This window comes from Anarhichas minor, unplaced genomic scaffold (genome assembly GCF_050575085.1).
Source record: "Anarhichas minor isolate MPS153535 unplaced genomic scaffold, ASM5057508v1 ptg000032l, whole genome shotgun sequence".
Lineage (NCBI taxonomy): Eukaryota > Metazoa > Chordata > Actinopteri > Perciformes > Anarhichadidae > Anarhichas > Anarhichas minor.
Genome location: NW_027466478.1, coordinates 909,453 through 934,793, shown reverse-complemented (window position 1 = coordinate 934,793; position 25,341 = coordinate 909,453). Strand labels below are relative to the sequence as shown.

The following is a 25,341-nucleotide window of genomic DNA, read 5'->3' as shown; positions in this document are numbered from 1 at the left end:
TCTCTGTCTGTCTCTCTCTCTGTCTCTGTCTCTCTCTCTGTCTCTCTCTGTCTCTGTCTGTCTCTCTCTCTCTCTGTCTCTCTCTCTCTCAAAGTTAATATCAGAGGGTGTGTGGTTGTACTTTTTCCTATTTAATGAAGGTAGGTGTAAGAACATTTCCTTTTTTGTCATTTTGGCTGAAAGAGGCTGGTTGAAAAAAATGTAACATATCATCCAACCCTAGCGCCTATAATACATTTAGTGATGAGTCTGTATATAAAAGCAATCAAGCGAAAGCAGCCTGGGGTTAAGGTCACTGCATCAGCTCAGGAGCTGACACTCCCAGCCACTACAGAAGAGAACAACTTAACATTTGAAAACAGTCGGTCGCTCATGAAGTCTCTGGCCTTTACCAGCTCCACCTGTTCTCTGTCAAAGGACTCACTTGAACTTAAGAGTCAGTGCGAAGAAGTCGAGGAATTGTCCGTCCCCTTCCTCGAGGCTGCCTTGTCAATGGTCGGCCTATCTCAGGTCCCTCTCCACGCCGCCTGAGGGTTTATTAAACATTCATGCTTTAATTAAGCAATTTTACCGTCGCTACTTACGGCGGATGATAAAAAGCACCGCTCCGGGATGAGCACGGCGAACAGACAAATGTGTGTGTGTGTGTGTGTGTGTGTGTGTGTGTGTGTGTGTGTGTGTGTGTGTGTGTGTGTGTGTGTGTGTGTGTGTGTGTGTGTGTGTGTGTGTGTGTGTGTGTGTGTAAAAGTGTCCTACGCGAGAGGCCATTAATTTCCTGCCATAAAGAAAAGTGTGAGGATTAGAGAAAAGACAAGTTCAACTTTTTTTACCTCCCTCATCAGTCATGTGTGACTGCAGGAGAATGGTCGGCGGATGATGTTACGGCACGATAAGGATCCCTGTGTCTTCTGACAGGCGGCCCGTCACCATTCGCCTGCTCGCTGCTACTCTTTCTCTCTTTCTCTATTTTACACTTCATCACACTTTTTCTTTTTTTTGAGAAATCCAGAAGAGCCTAGGAGAATCTAATCCCTTTTCCACCTCTCAGAAAAGTGCTCTATTATGAAAGACTGCGTTGTGTCTCGGAAGGGTGAAGGTGTGTGTGTGTGTGTGTGTGTGTGTGTGTGTGTGTGTGTGTGTGTGTGTGTGTGTGTGTGTGTGTGTCAGTGAGACAACAGTGTGTGTTCATGTTGCCAGTCTCTTGGGTGACTGTCTCACTGTCGTTCTTCAGATTTGATGACTTGGACAATGAAGATGAATTACTTGGAGCACACTGGAATGTATGAGGTTATTGCTGCTGTGCATCAGAGCTGGATGGCAAACCACTCTATATATACATGTGTATGCGTGTGTGTGTGTGTGTGTGTTGTTGCATCTGCGTGCCTCTGTGTCCTTGTTAAGAGCAGGCGGTAGCTCTGTGGGACGGCTGTAAAGGCTGCTCTCCTTGGTGGTATCACCTGGAATGACACCCAGAGGTGACACACTGTCAGAACACACACCCACTCAAGACGTAGGACACACACACACACACACACACACACACACACACACACACACACACACACACTAGGCTGAGCAGATCTTGGCCATAACCCTGCCAGGTCCAAGAAAATAACTCATTATTGCAGACATGTTCCATGCGCTCTTGTAACAACACACACAAAATACACGGTCCAACACACACCCATCAGACCTTCCTCCTGAACTGTCACTGTCTAAATGTACTGTAAGGGATGCATCCTGATTGTTGGGATAATTGTCCGACCACAGACAGTTGCTTCTATCTAAAGCCTTGGCAGACGTTGCTTTGCAGAGTCAAACCTTGTAAACTGGAGCTTCTTGTGAGGGTCACCTCCTAATGTGTGTTCAGACCAAACAGATTTTTACCACCAGCTCCAAACAAGCAAGGCAATGAATGTGCAGAAGTTGGCTCCACTTGATTTCCTGCATTCTGGTGAATTTTTCAGCATCAATTCATGGAGGAAATGTCCTTATTCATGTAGAGAAAAACACCAAATGCAGGCGCCAGCGATTGAAAGTATAATGTAATATGATGCAGTAAGGATCTCAGGAGTTCAGAATCAGAAGTACGTTATTGATCTCTAGGGGGAAATTGTGTTACGTTATTTTTTTTCTATTTTATAACGCACAAATATTTAAATATAGAGAAGTTATCATATATATTGTTATTATATTTTTTCTCCTGTGGATCAACTTCTCAAATGTAATGTTATCTTTGCTGAGTCAGCACAGATGTGTTTATGCATGACTTACTCTCCCCTACTCTGTTGTGTCTGGTTTATGTGGCACCTGATCAATGATATCTCAGAAGTCATAGTATTTTGAGAAAAACGTCGTAATAATCTGAGAACGATGTCGCAGTTTGACAAGAATAAAAGTCGTAAAATGAAGGTTTCATGGTTTCACAGCCACCGGTTTCACCAACAAGCACCTGATCCTGTTATGAGAGAAAATTGAAACCATTTCCAGGATGAGGCAGCAGCTGGAGTCCAGCAGGGACCTGGTTCTGTCCAGACAGCTGAGACCAGGGCTCAGTCCTGATGATGTGAAAGCCAGCTGGACTCTAACAGAGCAGAGGTTTCTGCAAGGGGAAAGTCGAACTAACTGGAGGCTACAGTAGCTGGACTGTCAGGAAATGCTAAAACATGGACATACAACGGTCTATTCTATTATGACTTTTATTCTTGAAATGTCACGTTTTCTCTCTTTATATTGTATTTTAATTCTCACAACCTCTGATTGTTTACAGTACCACTAATACCTCCTTTTCGTGAAAACTCTTTCTCAAATGTGCGTCTGTATCGGAGGAGCTCACGCAGAGCTCCATACTCCTCCAATCTGTCCAAGAGCAACACCGCTTCTTCTTGTTTCCATTTAATGGCAACCATTGCTTTTGAGGTTGCACACTGCCCCCTACTTCACCGGAGGCATTGTTGCATTTATGAGTCGCATTCTAGTAGTTCTTGAAAAATAGAAGTACTCTGCTACTTTTGTGTTGTTATTTAGGGAGACAGATGCACATATTCCAATAATGAAGGGGGTGTGCCCACTGTCCACTGCACCTGACCAAACGCCTATGTGTACTACAGGGAGCTAACACAGCGTGTGTCTGTGGTCAGCTTGTGACTGATTTCAAAATTCACCTGGGCCCCGTTCTTCTTACGTGGATCACCAAGTTATCCAGACTAGAATGTTGATGACGCTGTATTTTCTGGTTCTTTGAGGCTGGTTTAATATTGATATGAGACTGTCAGAGCAACACGTCCTTAAACCCAAACGCATTTACAGTTAGCTGGATTAAGACAGAGATGTTTTAGGGTGAACCCCAGTGGCGGCTGGTGGAACATGTTCTCTGTAGGGCTGTGCCACATCCAATCAATTTCAGCAAACATCCCAGAATGATTTAATGCAAAAAAATTAAGGTATCATTACTACTTTGCAGTTAAATATTTAACATTTATTCCAACATGAAAAAAAGCAGTAAATAACACTTTGATAAACACGTCAGGTTAAACCAATGTATGAATTCCTGTGCAGATACAAGTGGCTCGCTTTCTTTGCTTTAGAATTAAATAATGAATCATAATAAAGAACCAATCCAAATGTCGTTTAAGATTAAAATAAATAAACTTAAGTCAAAGGCATGCCATTCACTTAACATGGAGAAGGGTCATTGGTAGACGTAAATGTACAAAATAATTAGCTGCAGAACTAATGATCAAAATTGCTGATGCTATTAAAGCTGCTTTTTGAGAAATGTTTAGTAAGGTTTCATTTCATTTCCATTTTCATTTCCACTCCTATAACTAAAAATGAAAAGTCTCTTGACCCTAACCCCAACCATGCACGCACTGCTCACATCTACCTGTTTCACAGTGATGGGAGCTGGAAACATCGCTGAACACACATTTTGGGACCTATGTCGATAAATCTATTTCCCCAGTGCGTGACTACTCAAGTTGCCACTATTTCAAATTAGGAGTAAATGTTTTCCAAGAAGTTTTCATCTTAGTTTCACAAATCAACCCATAGAACCACGTTAGCTGGATGAGAACTAACAGGGTTAGTTTGGCCTGGAAGTAGCCTGATAGCCTGAATTCAGGCCTTTTGAGTTTTCTGTTTAATTTGCACGTCAATGTGTATTTTTTTGAACTGACCCCGAATATTTTGCAGAAAAAAGGCAACATACTTTTTTCGGAACAATATTGATACTTCTTTGCAACGTGAACAAAAGCATCAACCAATCACGTTGTGCGTTTATTTCTATCGAACAACAACAAGGAGGATCCGTAGTTGGAACCAAAACTTGATTTCTCCTTTCAACCTTGACAAAGACGGCGTAGATCCACTCCTACTCTTCTTACCTTTCACAATAAAAGCTTTGTGCATAAAATATTCGTAGCTGAGTATTTTGTATTTCTGTGTTGTTTATTCGTCAAGGCCATTGGAGACTCATAGTCATTATTTCTACATCGAACCGAACCATGCCTCAGTCACACCAGTCAAACGTAATCACACATAACAGGAGAACAATGTTAGAAATGTCATGTCTGCATCTCAACTCTCTGTGCAATGCAGAGAGTTTATAATCGACTTCCAGGAGCTGCTCCTCTTTCCTCAGTCTTAGTTTGGATTGATTTATTTACTCTCATTTATTTCTCATCAAAGCATCACAACGTGATTAGGTTGTGCCTTTTCACAGTTTCTCATTCATGTGCTTGATAGACTTCATATCTTATCATTGCTTTCATGTCCGCTAAAGATTATATTGCGCAATCTAATCTCAAATGAAAATTACAATTCATTATTTTTGTCTGTTCCAACGAACACATTCTATTACTGCAGCTCAGACGCCCAGAGGCTCCACTGATGGTACATCTTTTTTCAGTCTGTTTCAGCGAGATCTAATTCTCCCTCCCCTCCAGATTGGAGCTCTTCTCTCAGCGTACTGTGGCAGAAAGATCACTGATGAATTATCTTTGTCTGAGGTGTTAGCGCCGCCGTGTTGTGCTAATGCTTCTGCTTTCAATTTAGGAGATAAATTAGCTTTTAATGTCGTGATAGTTTGATTGCTGAAGGTTAAAAACTATCCTTGGACTCTGCGGCTGCTGACATCAGCCAAATTCTGTCTGTTCTCTGTTCATCTCAGTGGAGGAGGTCTAGAAAAGGAGGGGGAATTATAAGATGATCACTTGACGCATCTTACTTTAAAAAGTAAAAATCTGTATAGTTTGAGGAGAGCATAAATGATTCGATAAACATATGTCAGTTGTTAAAGTGGGATTTGGCAGGTGGGGGAACTCTACCAGACAGTCCACACAGAATATTTTTAGAAGCCATTTTGACAACCGTCACTCGCACGTCTCTGTTAACAGATTAATTTCCATTGTATCACACGCATCACCACAGTTAGAGGGGTCACCAAACACATCCGCAAACGTATTGAGCCTTTATCAGACAATGCAAGTAAGAAAATAAACTGCTGTCAACATACAGTTAGTTAAAGCATGCTTTTATTGAAATATCATCACACCTAAATACTCATTTTCAACATTTCCCATCAGACAAAATCATATCTTGGTGTTTCGGATTCCCTTCATGGGTTTTCAAAACCCATTGTCACAAGAGTACGTGCAGACGGTTCTGTTGACTTTCACCATCTGATGCCAAACATCTAGAGATGATTCCGTGCTTGCTTTTCATTTTCTTTTGGGTAACATTTTATTTCAGCCCCTGAAAAAAGATAAAGCACTATTTGAAGAATGAAAACTGAAATAGAATACAAACACTCAAAGGGCCATCTAGGATGAGCTTAGACTTCTGAGCTAATACACTGAAATGTATTTATTTTATGTATCTATTATTTCTGTATAATCACTGTTCATGCAGAAATGTTATCGTGCAGACCACCGTTTGCCTCTAAAATAAAAACTTAAATGCAGACACCCTGTTTTTTTTTCAGCCTTCAGCGTGCTAAAAGTAGAAATGAATATCCATCCACTGTGGTGGGTCCCTATGTGGCACTAGAGCGTCTAGTACCAGAAGGCAGCGTAGCACTTCATCTGTTTTTAAATGCTCTTTAATAGCATGCAAAGGCCTGGCTGCTCCTGCTGCTGCTAGCAGAATTATACTTAATGACACAATGCAACACAGAGACAGGAGGGGTTCATCCAGGTGCTTCTACATACAACCAAAATGTCTCCAGACGCAAAACAGGTCAATCAGCATAAAGAACCAAGTGCGTGCCTGACTCCTCTAATAGCCCGCTCATTTCATACCTTTTAAAGGCTTACGCTCTGTGCCATCACAGGTTTCGACTGTGGCACATTCTGGCAGGAGACTTGTGCAGATATTAAAATTCCTTAGCAATGAAAAGAAATGTTACACATGCAGAGGATACAAAGCGTTGCATGCCAGCCTCCATTTACAACTAAATAGATGCACATAAATATAATTGGAGTGTTCCAAGCTTTTCGTTGCCTCTTTGGGGTATAGCAGGCTGCTTTCTTTTGCTATTTTTATTGAACACTGGTGACTTTTTTAAAAAGCCTATTCTCACGGTGCAAATGTTTCAAAATTTTTAAGCCACAAAAGCACTAGTGAGGTCCAGCACTGATGTTGGGTGATCAGGTGATCAGGTCTTTCATTAAACACACTGTGAAAAGGTTAAAGTTCTAAGATGATCATTCACGAGGTAGCCCCGCCCTAAAGCATACTCTGCTTTATGGTCTGTTTGACTCTAAATGGACCATCATTTACTAAATGAACATCATGCTGTATTGAAGAAGACTTGAAACTAGAGATTGAGACCATAAACACATGTTTACAATGTTTACTGAGGTAATAAATCAAGAGAGAAGTAGAGTCATTTTCTCATAGACTTCTATACAACCAGAGGAGTCGCCCCCTGGTGGACACTAGAGAGAATGCAGCTTTAAGACACTTCCTCATTGGCTTCACTTTTCAGAACTGAAGGTTGCCGTCTGGGTGTGAGTCATGTAGAAATAGTATTTCTCCACGTAACAATTGCAATACCTTAATTTGGAGTGTAACCAAAATCAACCTAAAACAACATGATGATAGGGAACTTGAATCCCAACAGCTGCCTGTGCAAGTCGCTGCCCAGTAAGTTATTCATGGCCGTCTTTCTTTAGCAAGATTTTTTTTTTTTTTGTCCAAACCATTCTTTCTTTATTTCTCTCATGGCGTTAACACTAGTCATCATTTGTTTGGGTCTCCCACTGTACTACCACTACTGATACTGCCAAATCGGTTTCTGTTTGCTGGACTTGATTTCACAATATAATCCTTTTTTTCTTAGTCTTTAAAGGACAGTTAAAACTGTTAAAATACAGTTCAATTAATGATGCGCCATAAAGCGGAACCGGCAGCTGCATGTGGACATTTCGGAGGCTCAACTCTGCTCATGATCAAATATCATGATTCTAATCCCGATCAGGTGACATGAACCAGGTTGAAAAGTTTGTGCAGTGAAGACAGTTGAAGGTTAATCCAATTTGGAACACTTGGAACCTAATGGAAAATACAGAGAGGTTTAGGAGTTTACTGCTCTGGAACTTAGAGATCTAGAACCCAAACCATGAAAAACACTCATGTGGACAAGGGGGTTATATACCTTTGGCCATATGTATACTGGAATGTGTTCAGCACACTTGGAACTACATGAAACTAATTTTGCCAAAGTGGAGGTGGGAGCTGAGAACTTCCATCAACACATCTACGGCTGTATGTCCATCACCCACCGTGACCTGCGAGGCTCTTCCTGCGTAGCCCACCAGGATGAACCCCCAGCGCCTCCCTGCCACCTCCTCATCCATCTCTCATCTCTGTTTCGCTCAGTCGCTGCCTCTGTCTCTGAGTCACAATGCAGTCCCATCCTACACTGTGTGGGGAGATGAGGGCTTCTGATGTATGAGAGTGTTCTAAAGCGTGGGAAGGGTAAACCGCATTGCTCAGAGATATGTGTGTGTGTGTGTGTGAGCTTGCATCTGTTTGTGTGTGTGTGTGCGCGAGTGGATGCGAGGCTTACAGGTTAGCGATCCCTGGACGCCTCTGAATATATTTCACATACCGTAGCATGCCGTATGGGTTTTAAATGGAGCAGTTAACTGTGTTTACCAAAGTAACTTGGAGAAACACTGAAAAGAAAAAAACAATGACGCATTCATCAACTGTGGAGTGAATGAAAAAAAGCTGGAGAGAGTTAAGGACACACCAGAGCACAGCGGGGGCGATTTTCAGTCTTAATAGCTGTGTGGGGTGAGGATGAGGGGGTGGGAATCCACTCAAGTCTATGGAGGAAATAGACATGGAGGTTCTAGCAGTTCCCATAGGAACACTGATGGCCAGTGCATCAGGGTTACTGGGAGCAAACAACATTAAGCTGCAGACAAAGTACTTCCCAGCAGCTCTCGGTTCTTAAACTGCTGCGGAAGTCTACATAGACTCAAGAAACTTTGCTGCCTGGCTGACAGAGACTCCCAAAATAATCGCACTTGGAGGTGGCGGCCGCACGCCAAATTGGAGTCAGAGCACGGAGGCTTTATCAGCGGTCGTCTCCTCCAAAGATGGATGTTGTTGAGAGAGACAAAAAAACAGTAAGACGCCTTATTTCTGTGAGCTGTCAGTCAGACTGGAGAAAAAGAAAGAAAAGCATCTGATCCCCATGCTGAGAGACCTTTTGAGCCATTTTCTTATCGCTCCCTCTGAAATGGGGCATTCATCTTCGGAATTGAAATGTCTGGTTGGCTGACCTGCACCTGAAACCAAAGAGCGGACCCATGATATGTATTTATAGACAATGGGGTTTTGGGCAGAGCGTTACGGAGACGGTGGCGCTGTGGAAGGTGTAATGGTTTGTGTCGCCTCGGCTGATCAGGCTAAAGAGGTGACAGATTTAATTTTTTATTTAATTTTTTTTAAATTTATTATACTATATTGATCCCTTTAAGGGGGAAATTTGTCTCTGCATTTGACCCATCCCTGTATATAGGGAGCAGTGGGCTGCCAATGATAGGCGCCCGGGGTTCAGTGTATTGCTGAGGTACACTTCGACACGTGACACGTCCCAGTCGAGTATCGAACCGTTCTCGCTTCCCAGACAACCCTCTTAACCTAGTGAGCCACGGTCACCCCCAATTTAAGCTGATTCGACAATCTTTCTTGTGTTTAGGATTAATAGTTTATATTTTACACGACAAGAATTTGACTGATCAATGGGTTTTAATAAAGCTCCTTCCTTACATACACTTAACTAACATGTTGTATTTGAGTCAGAGTCTGAGTCACATTTCTGTAAAAAATGACCAAACAGCAATCGGACTCAACCGATCCTTTAACACTTTCAACACCACTCAACTTTGAATTGAATGGCCTCATATAGGGATGTCACGTTACCTGGAATTTAGTAAATACCAATACAAATACCCGATGATTCAGGTTTTATTCATTCATTCCTGATGAACCGCCTCAAGTTTCTCGCCAAAACCTAAATTCTACTTGATTACATTTGAACCCAACACAACACATTATGATTTACCTTCACTCAATACTCTTTTTCAATAAATAGAACTTAAAAGCGGCATAAAATAAATTAATGCAACCTCCGTACATTAGCTGTTAGCGCCGTTATTTTATCAACACTTGTTTGTTGTTTACAATAACGCATTATCAGGGACGTTTTATATCTACATCACGTTTCCATTATTTTGGCATCGACTTTGTACCAAAGCATCGCTTCCTGTGACCATCGCTTCTTGTGACCATCGCTTCTTGTGACCATCGCTTCTTGTGACCATCGCTTCCTGTGACCATCGCTTCTTGTGACCATCGCTTCTTGTGACCATCGCTTCCTGTGACCATCGCTTCCTGTGACCATCGCTTCTTGTGACCATCGCTTCCTGTGACCATCGCTTCCTGTGACCATCGCTTCCTGTGACCATCACTTCCTGTGACCATCGCTTCTTGTGACCATCGCTTCTTGTGACCATCGCTTCCTGTGACCATCGCTTCCTGTGACCATCGCTTCTTGTGACCATCGCTTCTTGTGACCATCGCTTCCTGTGACCATCGCTTCTTGTGACCATCGCTTCTTGTGACCATCGCTTCCTGTGACCATCGCTTCTTGTGACCATCGCTTCCTGTGACCATCGCTTCTTGTGACCATCGCTTCTTGTGACCATCGCTTCTTGTGACCATCGCGTCCTGTGACCATCGCTTCCTGAATACATTTGAGCTATCCGAGGAAAACATCAGTAGCCGCAGTACCACGAGCTAAGGGGGTCCATCCGTCACTGATGCAGCTTGTATAGCTGAGTACACGCTCCTGGTATTTAGTCTTTGCTTTCCAAGTCATCACGGTGCCATTACTCCTTCTGTGTACCAGGTGCCAAATACTTTAATAAAACCATTGGGTCTCCAAAAGCCATTCGTTCTACGGCTTGATGAAGCCAACACTGTTGGGTATTCCATGTCTGAGAAGGGCTTATATGTTTTGATATTCAGTTATTGTTCCTCCCTGAGTTCAGCTCGTCACTTTGTTTTGATATTAATTGAATATGTCTGACCAGGGAAGTGTTTCCTGTGTGGTGGGAGGACGCTGTGTAAAACCTACAATAGAAGCTGCCTCATCCTGCCTGAAGGAACTGTTAACTCACTTTCAATGGAAGGATTCAGTGTCCCATGATGTAGCTGCTTCACCAGCTCTTTCTAACTGATGAGAATACAATACTGGAGGGAACGGGATAAGAACTTGCCATATTTCTATATTTTGTCATCTTTGATTTGAACAAAGGACACAGCATTTTATTGAAGGTCTTGTATTCATAAATCTGGCCATCGTTCCTATTGGTAATAATAACATTGTGCTCAGCTAAAATAAGTCAGGGGCAGGGGACAGGGCAGGGGACCCTGTAACATGATTCTATTCTATTCTTGCTTTTCAACACGCTTAAGCATAGATATATTTTCACCATTATTATTATTTTATTATGTACACTGTTGTTACATATCATTCTTTTATACATTTCTTATTTCCTTAACAAAACCCAATTTCCCGCATTTTCGTCTGAAGGGACGTGACGAGAACAGATGATTTGGTACCAAGTGAATGGCGACATGTTGATGCTTATTGTTCTATGGCACCGCAGTAGGTACCAGGATCAGGGCTGGAGACGAATGGCGTCTCGTTGTCCTGGGGACGATAGAAAATGTCCCAGATAAAGCTTAGTTGTGAAAGAAAATAAGTCATCGGAATTAGGAATTAGTAAAAAAATAAAGCAAAAACAGTCTGAAAACAGTCATAAAGTATGTTGACGTGCATGGGAGTCATTGTTTTGTTTTTCTTGTTTACATGGTATCGACTACGGTATCGAGGATTGTGGAGTTTCACATCCTTCTTGCCTCTGCAAAGAGCAACTATCCATATTTCAGTATTGCTCATGATAGGTTTGATCTCCAGATAAAGTGGTTTAGTTTGTTTCCCATTCCTCTGCAATTATTTCAGTAACAGCAATTTATGAATATCCAAAATATCAAAGCTTCAATAAAGAAATATATGTACTGGTTAAGAAACTGAGGTTACATCCAGAAGCAGAATGGTGGCGTGATGTGTTGGTGACTGCTTGCTTGAATGTCACCAATGGCCCGGCGGGGGAGCTGATTGGGTGCTGGGTGCTCTGTGGCGGGTTCACCCTCAGGTTAAGCTCCCCGCTCCACAGGAAGAGACTGATCCAGGCCGTTGTGTTGAGGTGCCCTCTTTTTGTATTTATCTATCTATTTATCTATTTACCTGGAATACAGAGAAGAAACTGCAGGGAGCACATTAGACACAGTTGGCATACAATAAAAATACAATTAGTATTTTATCAATATGATTTATATTAACAGGTATAATCATTCAACAGGTTTGTGTGTTTTAATACATACATGTTGTAATGCATCTCTCAGTCAGTCAGTGGTCTCAATCATTTTCCTGAAGAAATATCCCATTTTATCTTTCACTGCTGGAAACATAATAAAATAAATATTCTATATTGAATGAGGACACTACATTGTGATTGATGTAGAATTATAACACTCTGTTCACTTTGGAATAAGCCTACCGTTTATTCCCCTCTTTTCATTTCCCCCTCCTCTTATCTGTCCTAACATTTCTTCCCTCTTTCTGTCCCTGTCTCCCTTCATCTCACCCCCCCCCCCCCCCCCTTCTCTCCTTTCAGCGCCTGTTATCTCCACCATGCAGTTGACTGCTTCTGTCCTCTGGGTGTCAGCACTCGCCTTATCCTTCATTCAGCCATACAGCTCTGTGTGGACTAATCACCCCATTTCTGCCTGCATTTCATGTTTTCATGATTATTTTCTTCAGCGCTCTTGTCTCCGTCTTTATTTCATTTCCCTCACCCTCCTCTGCTCCCTTCCCAGCTGCCTGCGCATTTCCACAATGGTTGTCAACTCTAACATCATATTTCACCCATCCTTTCTTCCCATCACAGCTCTCTCTCTCACACACACAAACACACACACACACACACACACTAAGGTCTTATATATAGGGTTACTGCAGATGTATTGCTTGAGGTGCGTGTATGTGTTGTGGTGACATGAATGTTTTACACAGTGATATTGTGGGGAACTGCCTTCCTTTTGGGGACAAAATGTGAGTCCTCATAACATAAGTCATTACATTTTAGGGTAATAATTTGATTTCTAAGGTTTAAGGTTAGATTTAGGTGAAAGTTAAAGTTAGGTTTAGGTTACAATTAAGTTTAGGTTAAGGGTAAGGGTTAGGTTACAGTTGAGGTTAGGGTAAGGGTTAGGTTACAGTTGAGGTTAGGGTAAGGGTTGGGATTAGGCTGGTAGTAGTTCTGGTTAGGGTTAGAGTAAGTCTCCAGGAAATGAATGTCCTCTAAAGTGATGGAAACACAACTGTGTGTGCTTGATTCAGCGTGTGTGTGTGTGTGTGTGTGTGTGTGTGTGTGTGTCTGTGTGTAAGAGGGGTTAGTGGCAGCTATTGATGATTTCAAAGCTGCAGAAACTGGAGCTGTAACAGGAGATGCCCATCCACTCTGCCCAGCGCTCCAAGGGAAGGTGACTTTCAGGAAGTTCATTACACACACACACACACACACACACACACACACAATATGTAATATACATGCATGCACTCAGTGAACTGCAAAGCCATGCAACGCACACACAGAGTAATTGAAGGGGAAATGTGTATGTGTGTGTTTGTGTGCATGTGCGTGTGTGTGTGTTTGTGTGCCTGCGTGTGTGTTTGTGTGTGTGTGTGTGTGTGTGTTTGTGTGCCTGCGTGCTTTGGAGAAGCTGAAGGTCAAGGTAAAGCAGCTATTTTGGTAGGTGAAGCAGGACAGATGAGTTTAAGGCAGTGGCAGGCCGTGCATTTTATACCTGGGCCTTCTGTGCTGTCCTACTACACTTGAGCCAGCTCCTAATAACCTCATTATGACGCCACAGTTACGGTTATTTGTTTCTAGGGGTGTAGCAATACACGTATTCGTATTAAACCGTTCGGTACGAGGCTTACGAACCGAACAATACGTTTCAATAATACTAGTGCATTTGGAAAATGCAGAAGCTTAAATTGTGGTTTTCGGTGGACTGCGCTCACGTAACAGACAACGGGCTGTGACCTTTGGAACAATAACAAAAAACAGCTGAAGCTCCGCACTTCAGGGAGGCTAAGCTAAACTAGTTTAGCGGGGAAACAACTGCAGCACACAATGTACGAACTCTCCCCACAGCGTTAAGCTGTTCCCTACTGATTCTGACAGGGCTAAAGCAATCGCCACACAATCCTCATTTTTCCAGACAATCATGCTTGCTTTGTAAAAAGAAAACAAAAGCCTGAACAGATTCAATTGTCCGGACAATAACCCCACGCATGATGGGATGCTTCGTAATTAATGGACAATGCATATAGTACAAATCAATGTAATTAACTCAATGACAAGAACAAACTCACAAGAACCAGTCAGATATACTTATACTAGTACCACTGGCACGTCAAAGAATACGGCCACCATGTCAAACTAAAGATCTGATTGGTTGAAGACTATGACAATCAACAATATCGTCCCCATTTACTTAAACTGCAAAGGCTCTCTAGCGGGCATCGGGCCTCTCTCCTTACATAGAGACATAGGGGCTGAATCTGATTGGATAAGTGCTCTCCTTAAAACAAGCTGTGCTGGAAGCAGAGCAACTGAGGAAGACAGGAGCTGTGCAATGAGAAAGTAAACTAATGGGAAAAAAATTAGAATACATGTAGTGTATTTGTGAAAATGATTAAATGATAAAATAGCTATAACTTTGTGATTCTGTTTAGGCCAGCAGAGAAGGCTTAGCTGGCCCTGACGGCCCACCAGTGGTTTAAGGATTATGGAGGTAACTGTGGGTGGACTCGGGGTGCTACCAGCGGTGTTCTGACTAAAGACCCTCTCTGAATTATTGAGAACATAATGTAATGCCCTTGCAGAGAGAGAAAGACAACACTGCGTTATTCTCCTCCCATCATATTTGTTCAATATAAACCCAGAATGATCCCGGAGAGAAGCTGAAGGTTATACGGCAGCATCAGGCTCACTTTAGTCCCAGAAACAATGGAACTGGAGTACAAACAAGATGCACTTGGTTCACAATGGAATGACTGCTCTACGATGGTTGAATGGGAAAGCAAATTGGAGGCTAAGGGGGTGATTGTATTGGTAATAGCTGTGTACAACATTTACTCCACACTACCACAATTATTGAACTTATTGAGAGAAAACAAGTAGTGGTCAGCAGGGTCAAGAACCACAGTCAAGAACCACAAGACACAGAAGAATTGAAATGTGTTTAAGGAGGGCCACTCAAAAGTTCATCAAAGGTCCATATCTGAATTATACATAGGGTTAGAGGTCTGGAACAATGTGGGCTCATTGCAAAGACATGAATAAAGGTCAATAAGTTATATATACTGTATATATAGATTCAGCAGTCCATCATACAACTTAAGGTTAAGACTGGTGTTTTTCTACACATTTTCTTATCGTCAACAAATAACACTTAAAAGACTCAAATCAACAATGCTTCTTCATACTTCCTGACTTCTCTACCCTGTCTGCAGTACCAGGCTCACAAATATGGATTTTCATGAAAGAAAACGGCTCAGTAATGTCCTAGAACTGCTGGCAACTGTAATTATTAGAAGATCTTCCCTGAGTCTGGCTTTTCAGGCTGTCCTTACCCTCCGATAGACCAGGTTCCTCATGTTTTTCCGAGTGAAGCCAATGCAGAACTGTCTTAAAACTTGCATTCTCTCCACTGACCAGCAGGGGGAGACCCCTCCAGTTCCAAAAATAGGTCCGATTGCATGGAAGTCTATGAGAAAATGACTCTACTTCTCTCTTGATTTATTACCTCAGTAAACACTGTAAACATGAGTTTATGGTCTCAATCTCTAGTTCCAAGTCTTCTTCAATACAGCATGATGTTCATTTAGTAAATGATGGTCCATTTAGAGTCAAATAGACCATAAAGCAGGGGATGCTTTAGGGCGGGGCCACACAGTGAGTGGAATAGACATTCCAAATATTGTAACTTCCGTTCATTGTTTGTCAAAAATTCAACACGGCGACGGCGAAATCGCTGAACTAAAAACGTCAGTCCACAAACCAATGGGAGACGTAGCGATGACTACTTCCACGTTTAATTTACATACGTCTATAGGCTGGACACATTCTGATGAGAAACTTTGCTAACACCACTGAGAGCAAGAAAAACCTTCTCTCCCATTTCAGGAAATATGGAAATAAATTCATAGTTTTTATAGTTTTGTAAAAGGCTCCGTTGTCTCCTAAAGCAGCTGGTCATTTTCAGCTGTCGACCAATTCACAGTTGGAGCTCTAGTGAAATTTGAGCTGGCACTCTGTATGCGGGATTAACACTACTGTTTCATGGTCATCAAGGAACATGTAAAGCCAGTGTAACAGTGTGGTGTTTTTTTATATTTTTGAACAATAATGGAGCTTTATCAGATGAATAACATGTCACAGCCATTGCATACACCAAAAGTACTTGTTTGTTGGGGTCCATTGATGGTTTTGGTCTGTTAATGAGATTTGTTGACAGTTAGGAAACCACAGAATACCTCCAGATTTACCACTTAACTGAGACTACACACATTCAACAAGAGCTCACATGTTGAGTCAGGTTGAATGTATTTCTTTGTGCTTTTTTTACTCCCTCCTCTCTTCATTAACTTTAAAAATGACTGTGCATCACTGAATGACGATGACAACTCGTTGCCATGGTAATGGAATCATGCTTCTGGTGACTGGATTGGCATGAATGTGAACAAAGGCACCTCTCTGTAGTCTTGCACTCTAAAATGCGAGTCACCTTCTTTGGACATGATTACACTAGAAAATATGTCCCTCCATAACGTAATAAATCACACATTGAACCGCACATTGGTCCAGATCTTAAGTTTTTTACAATTCACCATATGGAAGTGTTCCACAGAACAGTCAATCACCAAGCACCAGTGAGTTAGCTATCCCTAGAGCCTCAGTAGTACTAAATGTGTAGCGTTTATCATGAAGGAAGTGTTGGAGGTCATTAAAATCTGAATGGTTTATCCCACGGGGGGCATGAATTTGCTCAAGAAATTTTATGGCAATCTGTCTATTGGACTATGAGACATCAAGGTCAAGGTTACTTTTAATGTCCTCCGTAAGGGAAGATGATCTTGGTTTCGAGAAATTGCTGCATGAAACAACAAAAATGTCCATAAAAACACACTTTATAAAAATTCAATAAAAGCACACAAACACAAACAAATCAAACTATCAACAAAAACCTACCCACTGTACCTAAAACATATACATTTCAAATAACTCAGCTTAAAATCTGTTAAAACCAGTTTCCAAATGTAACTGATAGGATAATTCTATGTTTGTGCTTACAGAGTGGGACCCTGAACCAGAATTATTTGAATTAGAACGGTCAGATAAACTAATGTTCTGAAATTGGTTCCATGGAAACCTGGACATTTTATTTTTTATATTTCATCGGGGGAATAATTATATTACAAAATCAGTGTTTATCGATCTAGTAGTTGTGGTATTGGATGGACCGACCAACAAATTTAACCAATGACAAATTGTCCATGAGACCAACAACCTCACACTTATGCCAAGTCGAAAACAATTCTCATCAAGCATTCAGCCCTCGGTAAAGATATGATCTGGGAAAAGTCTTAATCCAGGCCTAAAATAGCATTGTACTTCTGTCAATATGCTTTAATGTGCTTAAGTGCAACAACAAACAGCAACATTTCAAACCATGTCACTGACTCTTCTGACTTAATTGGAGTCAGCACCTAAAATGGAACTTATGTGCAGAGGACAATTATTAGCAAATACAACCACTGTATTTGCAGCAGTATTCTTCCCCCACATCGGTCGACCTGGACATAACCCAACCTGATGTGCACATGTTGCTTGTGTTGGTGGTTGGGCGTCCAGTAGATAATATTGTCCATTTCAGTGTGGTCACAGACGCATGATAAAAAAAACCCATTTCACAGCCATAAGCAAACACTTGGGCCACGGTCTGCTGACAACAAAGAGATATTGACTGTGATCACTGGTGCCTGCTAATTTCATTTCTCTACAGAAAATAATTCACGGACTGGGACTTTCTGTCCAAAGAGAATCTTTCAATCCATAAAGTTTGACTCATCACACTGACATGGTGCGATTACACACAGCTGTAGAGGAATGGTGAATGTGTGTGAGTGCTTGCATATCTGACTCTTGACTGAATCAAGTGCCCTCCCTCATCCCACGCCCTCAACCCCAAATTAAAATGACTTGAGAGTAATTAAAAATGCGTGTGTCTGGATGTCGGCCAACTTCATGTTCTATTCATGCAGATTAATACATATTTGTCGTTGTTCGTGGGGGCTGAAAGGCATCTGTATTTTCTATTAAATATTCATGAGTGAGCGGGACGAAGAGAAAGAGAGCCTTTCAGAGCGGCTCTCTACCTGCTCCTCCTCATACCAGCACACATCTTAATGGAGCGCAGTAAATCAGAATGGCCAAACAGGGAATTTTACAAAGGCAATGTCATTCTCCACACCTCTGTTTTAAAGGACCCTGTTACGGCCTATATAGTGTGCCTAGGGGTACACTGGAAGTAACATAAAAGGTGATGGAAAACCTTGGCAAAAGTTTAACAAAAACCAAGAGGATAAGGCAGCGGCAATTAGACACATTTATTAACAGTATAGATGAACAGGAACAAACCAACCAATAAGGAAGCGTAGCCGTCAGGGTCTCTAAGGCCAACATAATAAACAAAACCCCCACGCTAACTGGACAAGAAGAGGTCAGCTGGCCTATGAACAAACAAACACAATACTGAACTCGCTAACTAGTCACAAAAACAGGAGAAAACTTTTCAAAATAAAAGGCAGAGAACCCCTACAAAGCTTCCATTATTAAGTTTGAACCCCAGTTATGGCAGCACAAATGCTCTATAGCAGCAACAGCAAACCCACAGCACCACAGGCCCAGAGTGAACAAATGGGGGCCGGGAAACACTGGATTCGGGGGTTGATATGCAGCTCCACTGATGAAATGAGGACTCAGGTGTGGGCCCTTCAGTGATCGTCAGGGGGTGTGGCAGACCTGAAAGACAAACAGAGCTCTTACTAGAAAAGAGGCATCGTTAAATCAGGGGGTGTAACAGACCCCCCCACCCCCACCCGCTTGTGTAGCAGGTAAAGTCTGCTTGATTTTCTGCATTAGTTTGTGTTTCTGTCTTTTCTATTTATATAATACATGTTTTAGTCATTTTTGCATTGTTATAATTTTTTTGCAATTGCCAAGTCACAAAAACTGGTTTTAGTGGCACAGTTATTGACAACACTAACTCATGCAGCCTCTCGATTGACCAGGTGTGTTGAACTATAAGCACATTGTCTGCATTGCACTTACACTTATCACCAATTAGATTACTAAGAAATCAGAACTTGAACAATATAAATAGGATCCAGGTTTGCTCTTTGGTGTGAACAACAATGGATGCCAAATTTGGAGAGAGTTGTAAGACTGAAATTGCAATATACTTTGTTGACAATACAATGCAGTAGCTATGGTCATATGTATGCGTGTGTACGTGTGTGTATGTAAAAATCAGATGAAATTCTATTTGGTTTGAAGTATCTTTATGATGCTTTTTTAAAAATGTAATGGGAGTGCAATGGGAGATGGTCCAGGTGAAAATTGAGTCAGTTTGTAGTGAAAAAAACACACTTAAACCTGCATTCTCTCTAATGTCCATCAGGGGGCGACTCCTCTGGTTGTATAGAAGTCTATGAGAAAATGACTCTACTTCTCTCTTGATTTATTCCCTCAGTAAACATTGTAAACATGAGTTTATGGTCTCAATCTCTAGTTTCAAGTCTTCTTCAATACAGCATGATGTTCATTGAGTAAATGATGGTCCATCTAGAGTCAAACAGACCATAAAGCAGAGTATGCTTTAGGGCGGGGCTACACAGTGATAGACGGGCCGCTACCACAGCGTTGTCCCGTCTGGGAGTGGTCCGTGTTTTCGTCTTCGAACTTTAACTCTTTCAGTGTGTTTTCAGTTCATGAAATATGAATAACTTTTAGTGACCTAAACATTTTTCATTCAGCGGTCTGTCGTACTCAGCTGAATGTACTCAGTACTTTATTTAAGTACACTGTAAACTGTTAACAGTTAATATATTGTTCATAGTTTGAAGTTAAAAAGTTTGAAGCTGTAGTTTGGAAGCCAAGTGTTTTGTATTTATTTATATTTATACTATACTTTAAACAGTTAATATATTGTTCAATTTGAAGAAAAAAGTATCGGTTCAGGCACCGTTTAGGCACCGGTATCGTTTTAAAAGTATCGTTTTAGCACCGGTATAGGAAAAAACCCAAACGATACCCATCCCTACTCTCGTGTCACTTCTGGTTAAGATGATTCCAGGAAAAAGAAAGACAAACTATATTTCTGATCACACACATGCGTTTCTTTCACCTGACTATGACATTATAAACCTCTTTGACCCAGTGAGACACGCTCTGATCAGCGCTTGACAATAACGCACTGCTTTATAAATGACCATCTCACATTTGTGTTTGTCTCTAGGAGGCTGGAGTGTGTGGGGTCAGTGGGCACAGTGCAGCAGCGAGTGTGGAGGCGGGATTCAAACCCGGACCCGGACGTGTCAGTCGCCTCCGGAGGAGTCGTACCTGTGTGAGGGTGTGTTGGAGGAGGGCCGGCCCTGCAACTCACAGCCCTGCACCACCGGTGAGCTCCTCATTCTCTGTGTGTGTGGGCTTGTATTCACGTTCCTACACAGCCATGTCTGTCAGCGAGTTCCCTTTTACGCTTGCGGTTAAATATGAGCATCAGGTGTGTGCAAAGTGTTGTGTGTGTGTTTCCAGCTATTTTTTCAATACATATATTTTTTTACATGTTTTTCATCCACTATAAGTCAGTGTTTTGACTTAAGGAGTGCATGTTGGAAAGGGGACTTTGATCGATGACAAATATTAATGAAAAGGACACAGGAAATTTACATCGGTGCACTATTATGTAGAAGTTATTTACCAAGAAGCTGCATTGTTCTCCCACTCAAAGCTTTCTTCATTTGTACATAACTAGCAGTATTTCTCTGTCTGACAAATAACTCAAACAGTAGATTGTCATTACTGCGGATGTGTTTGTGTTTTTTCTCAGTCATGCCATCAGAGGGCATGATTAACATCAAATACAACATTATTATACAACAGCTGAACACATAAAACGAGCATTGCACACATTCACAGCATACTAATACCGACAGCACTACAAAAGTCCCAAGTTTGGCTGATGCTGTTCTGGGTGACCAAGCACGTCACGGTTGTGTCCCAAACATGAGCCATTCATGAAGGACCTCTGGTTGCTAACCCCCCCACCCTCCCTCCTCCCCCCGGCCTTGCCTCACCCTTTTCAGGCAACGGTCGCCATCCCTCCCGCAGCCAATCGCTTCGCTCGGTGGACAGCCGCAAGCGTGACGACGTAGACAAACCCCGAGGCGGACAGCAGAGCCCTCAGACAGGTAAGACAACGGGACGCAGAGGGATCCCATGCATCAGTCACTGTGGCAGCTTGGGTGACCACCACTACACACACGATAACAACAGCAAACAAGACAGTTGCACTCATTTTATTTCATGCACACATCTATCAAAATCTCCCAAAGTAGTGCCTCGTCCACAATGGACAAATTCCAACATGGACCCTGACTGAACATAGTGAAGTTGTATTTTTTTATGTGAGATCATAACAGGCCACTGTGCCCTGTCTGCAAAACACTAAGACAAATGGAGTCCTCCCTCTCTGTTAAAGTGATACTCCACCCAAAATCGTGAGTAGCAAGCAGTCAATCCTCTGTAGGCTGAAAGACGTAGTTCAACACATTGGGACGTATGCTTATTCGTTACTTTATCTCTCCAACAGTTAGATAGCTTTATGTCTCTGCGCTTAAGAAGGAGCTCAAATTCGGGGCCGGTTTTACAAAACACCTTGAGTTAAGATTTTTCTTAAAGTTTGAGTCAAGCATAAAATAATTCGCTCAAAACATTCTGAATGCTTCTTCTTCCGGTTTTCTTCAAATATTCAATTAAGTGTTCAAGGTTTTGTCTTTATTTTGGTTTTTATACTTAACGAATCCCTTAGAATTAGCTAAACTGTTGCAAAAAGACCTTTGCAAGTGGACATCCACCGATAACTATACGGGTATCATACAGCTCGGAATTGAAAATAACAACTCAGTAAATTTACATCTATGTATTTATTTGTTACATTTAGTTTAACAAAGTTAGAAAAGCAATATCTTAGTCAAACCTGATGTTACCTGACACATAGCGAGGCTAATTGTGTCTCAGCCCCAGTTTCGTACTTAACGCACAGACAAGACAGCGGTATCAATCCTAACTATTAACGCAAATCTGCATATTACCCAACATGTTGAACTATTACCGTATAAGGTGTCTGTATGAGGTAACGTCTTCCCAGAGACAAGAGGCTGTGATCAGCATGGATCTGTGTCAATATTTAGCCATATTTAAGATAATATGCAAATGGGTGGACTGAGGAAACGTGGACTATGTTGCGAGAATCGCTATTATGGATATTTTGACATTTGTCCACCACAAGAACTTATCGAATCCATTGTGACTGATATGTATCGAAGCTGACCACACCCAGTGCTCTTTGCAGAGAAGTCAAGTACCAACCTTTCAAGCCTACAAGATGTGTAGCTTTGATACAAAGAATACGTTTTTGTGTGAAGCATCACTTTAATTTGCGAATTGATTCCCCACCTCCTGTTTAGTTCTCTTTTCCCTGCTTACCCCGGCGTTGACTGCTCAATTTTCCCTTATTATGGGTCAAGTGATCCATCAAATCGGCAGTCATGGCCATTGAAGAGATGACTGACATATCCTAAGCCAGTGGCATTCACTTCTCCTGGAAGTGAATGCAAAGGATATGACATGAGAGCCCCACTCAGATGAAGGACAAGCAGAACAGAAGCTGGGGTCCGTTTCAGGGGCCGCCTCCTTTTGAAGGACGCAGTGTATGAAGTTTGACAGAACATTAGATGGGCTGAACCTGCAGCTCTGTTCCAAATGAGATGGTCTGCAGGATTAAGGCCTTCTGGCAAAATCCTATCATTGTCATTTTAAGTGAGCAGTGTGCAATGGTTTGGAATACTGAGGCCCATCAAGGACCACCAGCTATATGTGTCTCTTTTATCAGCCACATTTGGAGGAACCTGTGGAATGGGACAGCATCATCCACCTGATTGGAAATATTAGAGGAGACGGCCCCTAAAATGTGCCATGGCTAGAATCTACCCTTTATCACACCACGACCCTTCCTCTTTTGGCCACAGAGGCTGCATCCTGCATGATAATTAGTTATGGCCCTCTCCTTTTCCCTTCTCCCTCTTTTTTCTCCCTCCTACCCTCCTGTCCTTTACCCACCCCACCCTCCTCAGTAGACTCAGCTTCAGGTGAGGAGTGGTCAGCGTGGAGTGTGTGTTCTGCCACGTGTGGGGAGGGCTGGCAGAGTCGCACTCGTTTCTGTGTGTCCTCCTCCTACAGCACCCAGTGTAGTGGGCCACTGCGCGAGCAGAGACCTTGCAACAACTCTGCCGTTTGTCCAGGTAAGCCCCACCCCCCGCCCCAGCCCCCTTCCCCTCCACCCCCATTGCCAACTTCCTGCGCTCGCCCAGCCCTCTCCTGGACCCTGCCTCACCCATACAAGACCCACCTGACTCCCCTCCTCAGGCACTTAGCAAACCCGTGAGCCCCCCACATTGATTTCCACCCTCACTTTTGCCTGCAAAGGACTCCCACTATCATAAGAGAGATTCCACGGTGTTCTTAGGCTCTCCTACAGAGGGAGACTACAGAGGGAGACTCCTCAACTTCAAAAGCGATATTATCCCAGGACAATGGATCGGCATATATGAACCCAGTAAAGCTAAACATCAGAGTTATTTATACCAGTCAGTCCAGTTCAGAGTCTCAGTTAACTTCTCAGGTGATATTTTGGCATATTAAGGGTGCCCGCTGTCTGTCTTTGAATCATACCCTAGCTGCTCTGATTGCAGTGCACGGAGCTTGGGATGAGTGGTCGCCGTGGAGTTTGTGTTCATCGACCTGTGGCCGAGGTTACAGGTCCCGAACGCGATCCTGCGCCCCCCCACAGTTTGGGGGAGATCCCTGCGACGGCCCAGAAAAACAGACCAAATTCTGCAACATAGCAGTCTGTCCAGGTAAGGAACACATTCATTACTTACTTTAAACTATGACAAAACTAAAACTAAAACTAAAAATGTATTTAAAGTTTCCATGTGGCAGCGAGGGTGCACATGACGTGAATCTCCGCGTGTCCACGAGTGTCTTGCTGTTGTGCAATCCCAAATGTATGAATGTAGGAACTTTACACGCAGGACCGTATATGCTGACAATCTGACACCTAATGTAGAATAAACTGTATCCAGCACTAAGACATGACTGCATAGAAGACGTGGATGTAGTTACCGTGACGTGACCCACTGGTTTGGACCACGGTTTTGAAGCCATGAATTCGCCATCTTGATTTTGGTTCTATCCAGAAGTGACACAAGAGGGTGAAGCTAATTACAACCGAACACTGAAAAATATTTTTTTCAGGCGACCAAAATCTTAGAAAATGTTAAAATTCATCAGGTGAAAACACTGAAAATATTAAAGTTCAAAGTCGAAGACAGACAACACCTAGGGCATACAACGTTGTGGTGGCGACCTGTCCATCACACGGTTGCCTTCTATACAATCAGACTTTTGTCTTATGTGGACAGCCGTGCAAACACCAGGAATGACTTTGACATTTATCTGACTTCGTAAAGGCAATTCGGTTCCAAGCTCTCTGAACCCATAAAGCTGGTCCACACATGTTACTACAACATTCCAAATAAACAAAACACTGAAGCATCTCATGAACATTACACATAAATAAATGGAAGACGATTTGACATGTCCGAGTAGAAATATTCAGCAGTGAGCACCATGTGCATATGGAAAAATTGGTGATAAAATGTCTTTGAATTAGTACATAATGCACCACGTGTACTGTCTGTTGTGTTTGCCTGTTGTTGGTGACCCTGGCCATTCTCAGTGGATGGAGTATGGAATGAGTGGTCCAACTGGAGCTCCTGCTCCACCTCCTGCTCCAATGGGACCACGCAGAGAACCAGGGAGTGTAACGGCCCCTCGTACGGAGGCTCCGAGTGCAGGGGAGAATGGCTGGAGACGGTCGACTGCTTCCTTGGGGAGTGTCCGGGTATGAAAGAGGCTGAGACGCAGCCAGATCAGAAACATTTACTCTGGGCCAAGAATGTATTTCTTGCAGGTTTACACGACCGTTTATAAACTAGGTATTTAATCATACAGAAACTAACTCCGATCTTTTACAATGTATTTCATTGTAACTTACAGCAACAGTAACTTTCTGCTTCTATTGTGTGACATGGCCTGTCACACAAGCAAAACACAAACGATAGATAAGACAGGAATACAACAAAACAATCATTTATTCAGCTGCAGGATGACATTTAGACATTGAAATAATTCAAATGTGAAAAAAACAATGCAGATATTATAGAAATATATAACTCCCACATATGTCATATGTATGTTCTTAACAATAAAACAGTTA

General features: G+C 42.3%; 1 protein-coding gene across 1 annotated transcript in view; it reads left to right on the top strand.

Moving 5' to 3' along the window:
- Window positions 1–25,341, top strand: part of adgrb1a (adhesion G protein-coupled receptor B1a) — a 116,507-nt gene that overhangs the window by 13,535 nt on the left and 77,631 nt on the right. Inside the window, exons 2-6 of the mRNA XM_076105404.1 lie at window positions 20,236–20,397; window positions 21,086–21,190; window positions 23,135–23,302; window positions 23,753–23,917; window positions 24,802–24,966. Coding sequence (XP_075961519.1) covers window positions 20,236–20,397; window positions 21,086–21,190; window positions 23,135–23,302; window positions 23,753–23,917; window positions 24,802–24,966 — 765 coding nt within the window. The remainder of the gene's footprint in view (window positions 1–20,235; window positions 20,398–21,085; window positions 21,191–23,134; window positions 23,303–23,752; window positions 23,918–24,801; window positions 24,967–25,341) is intronic.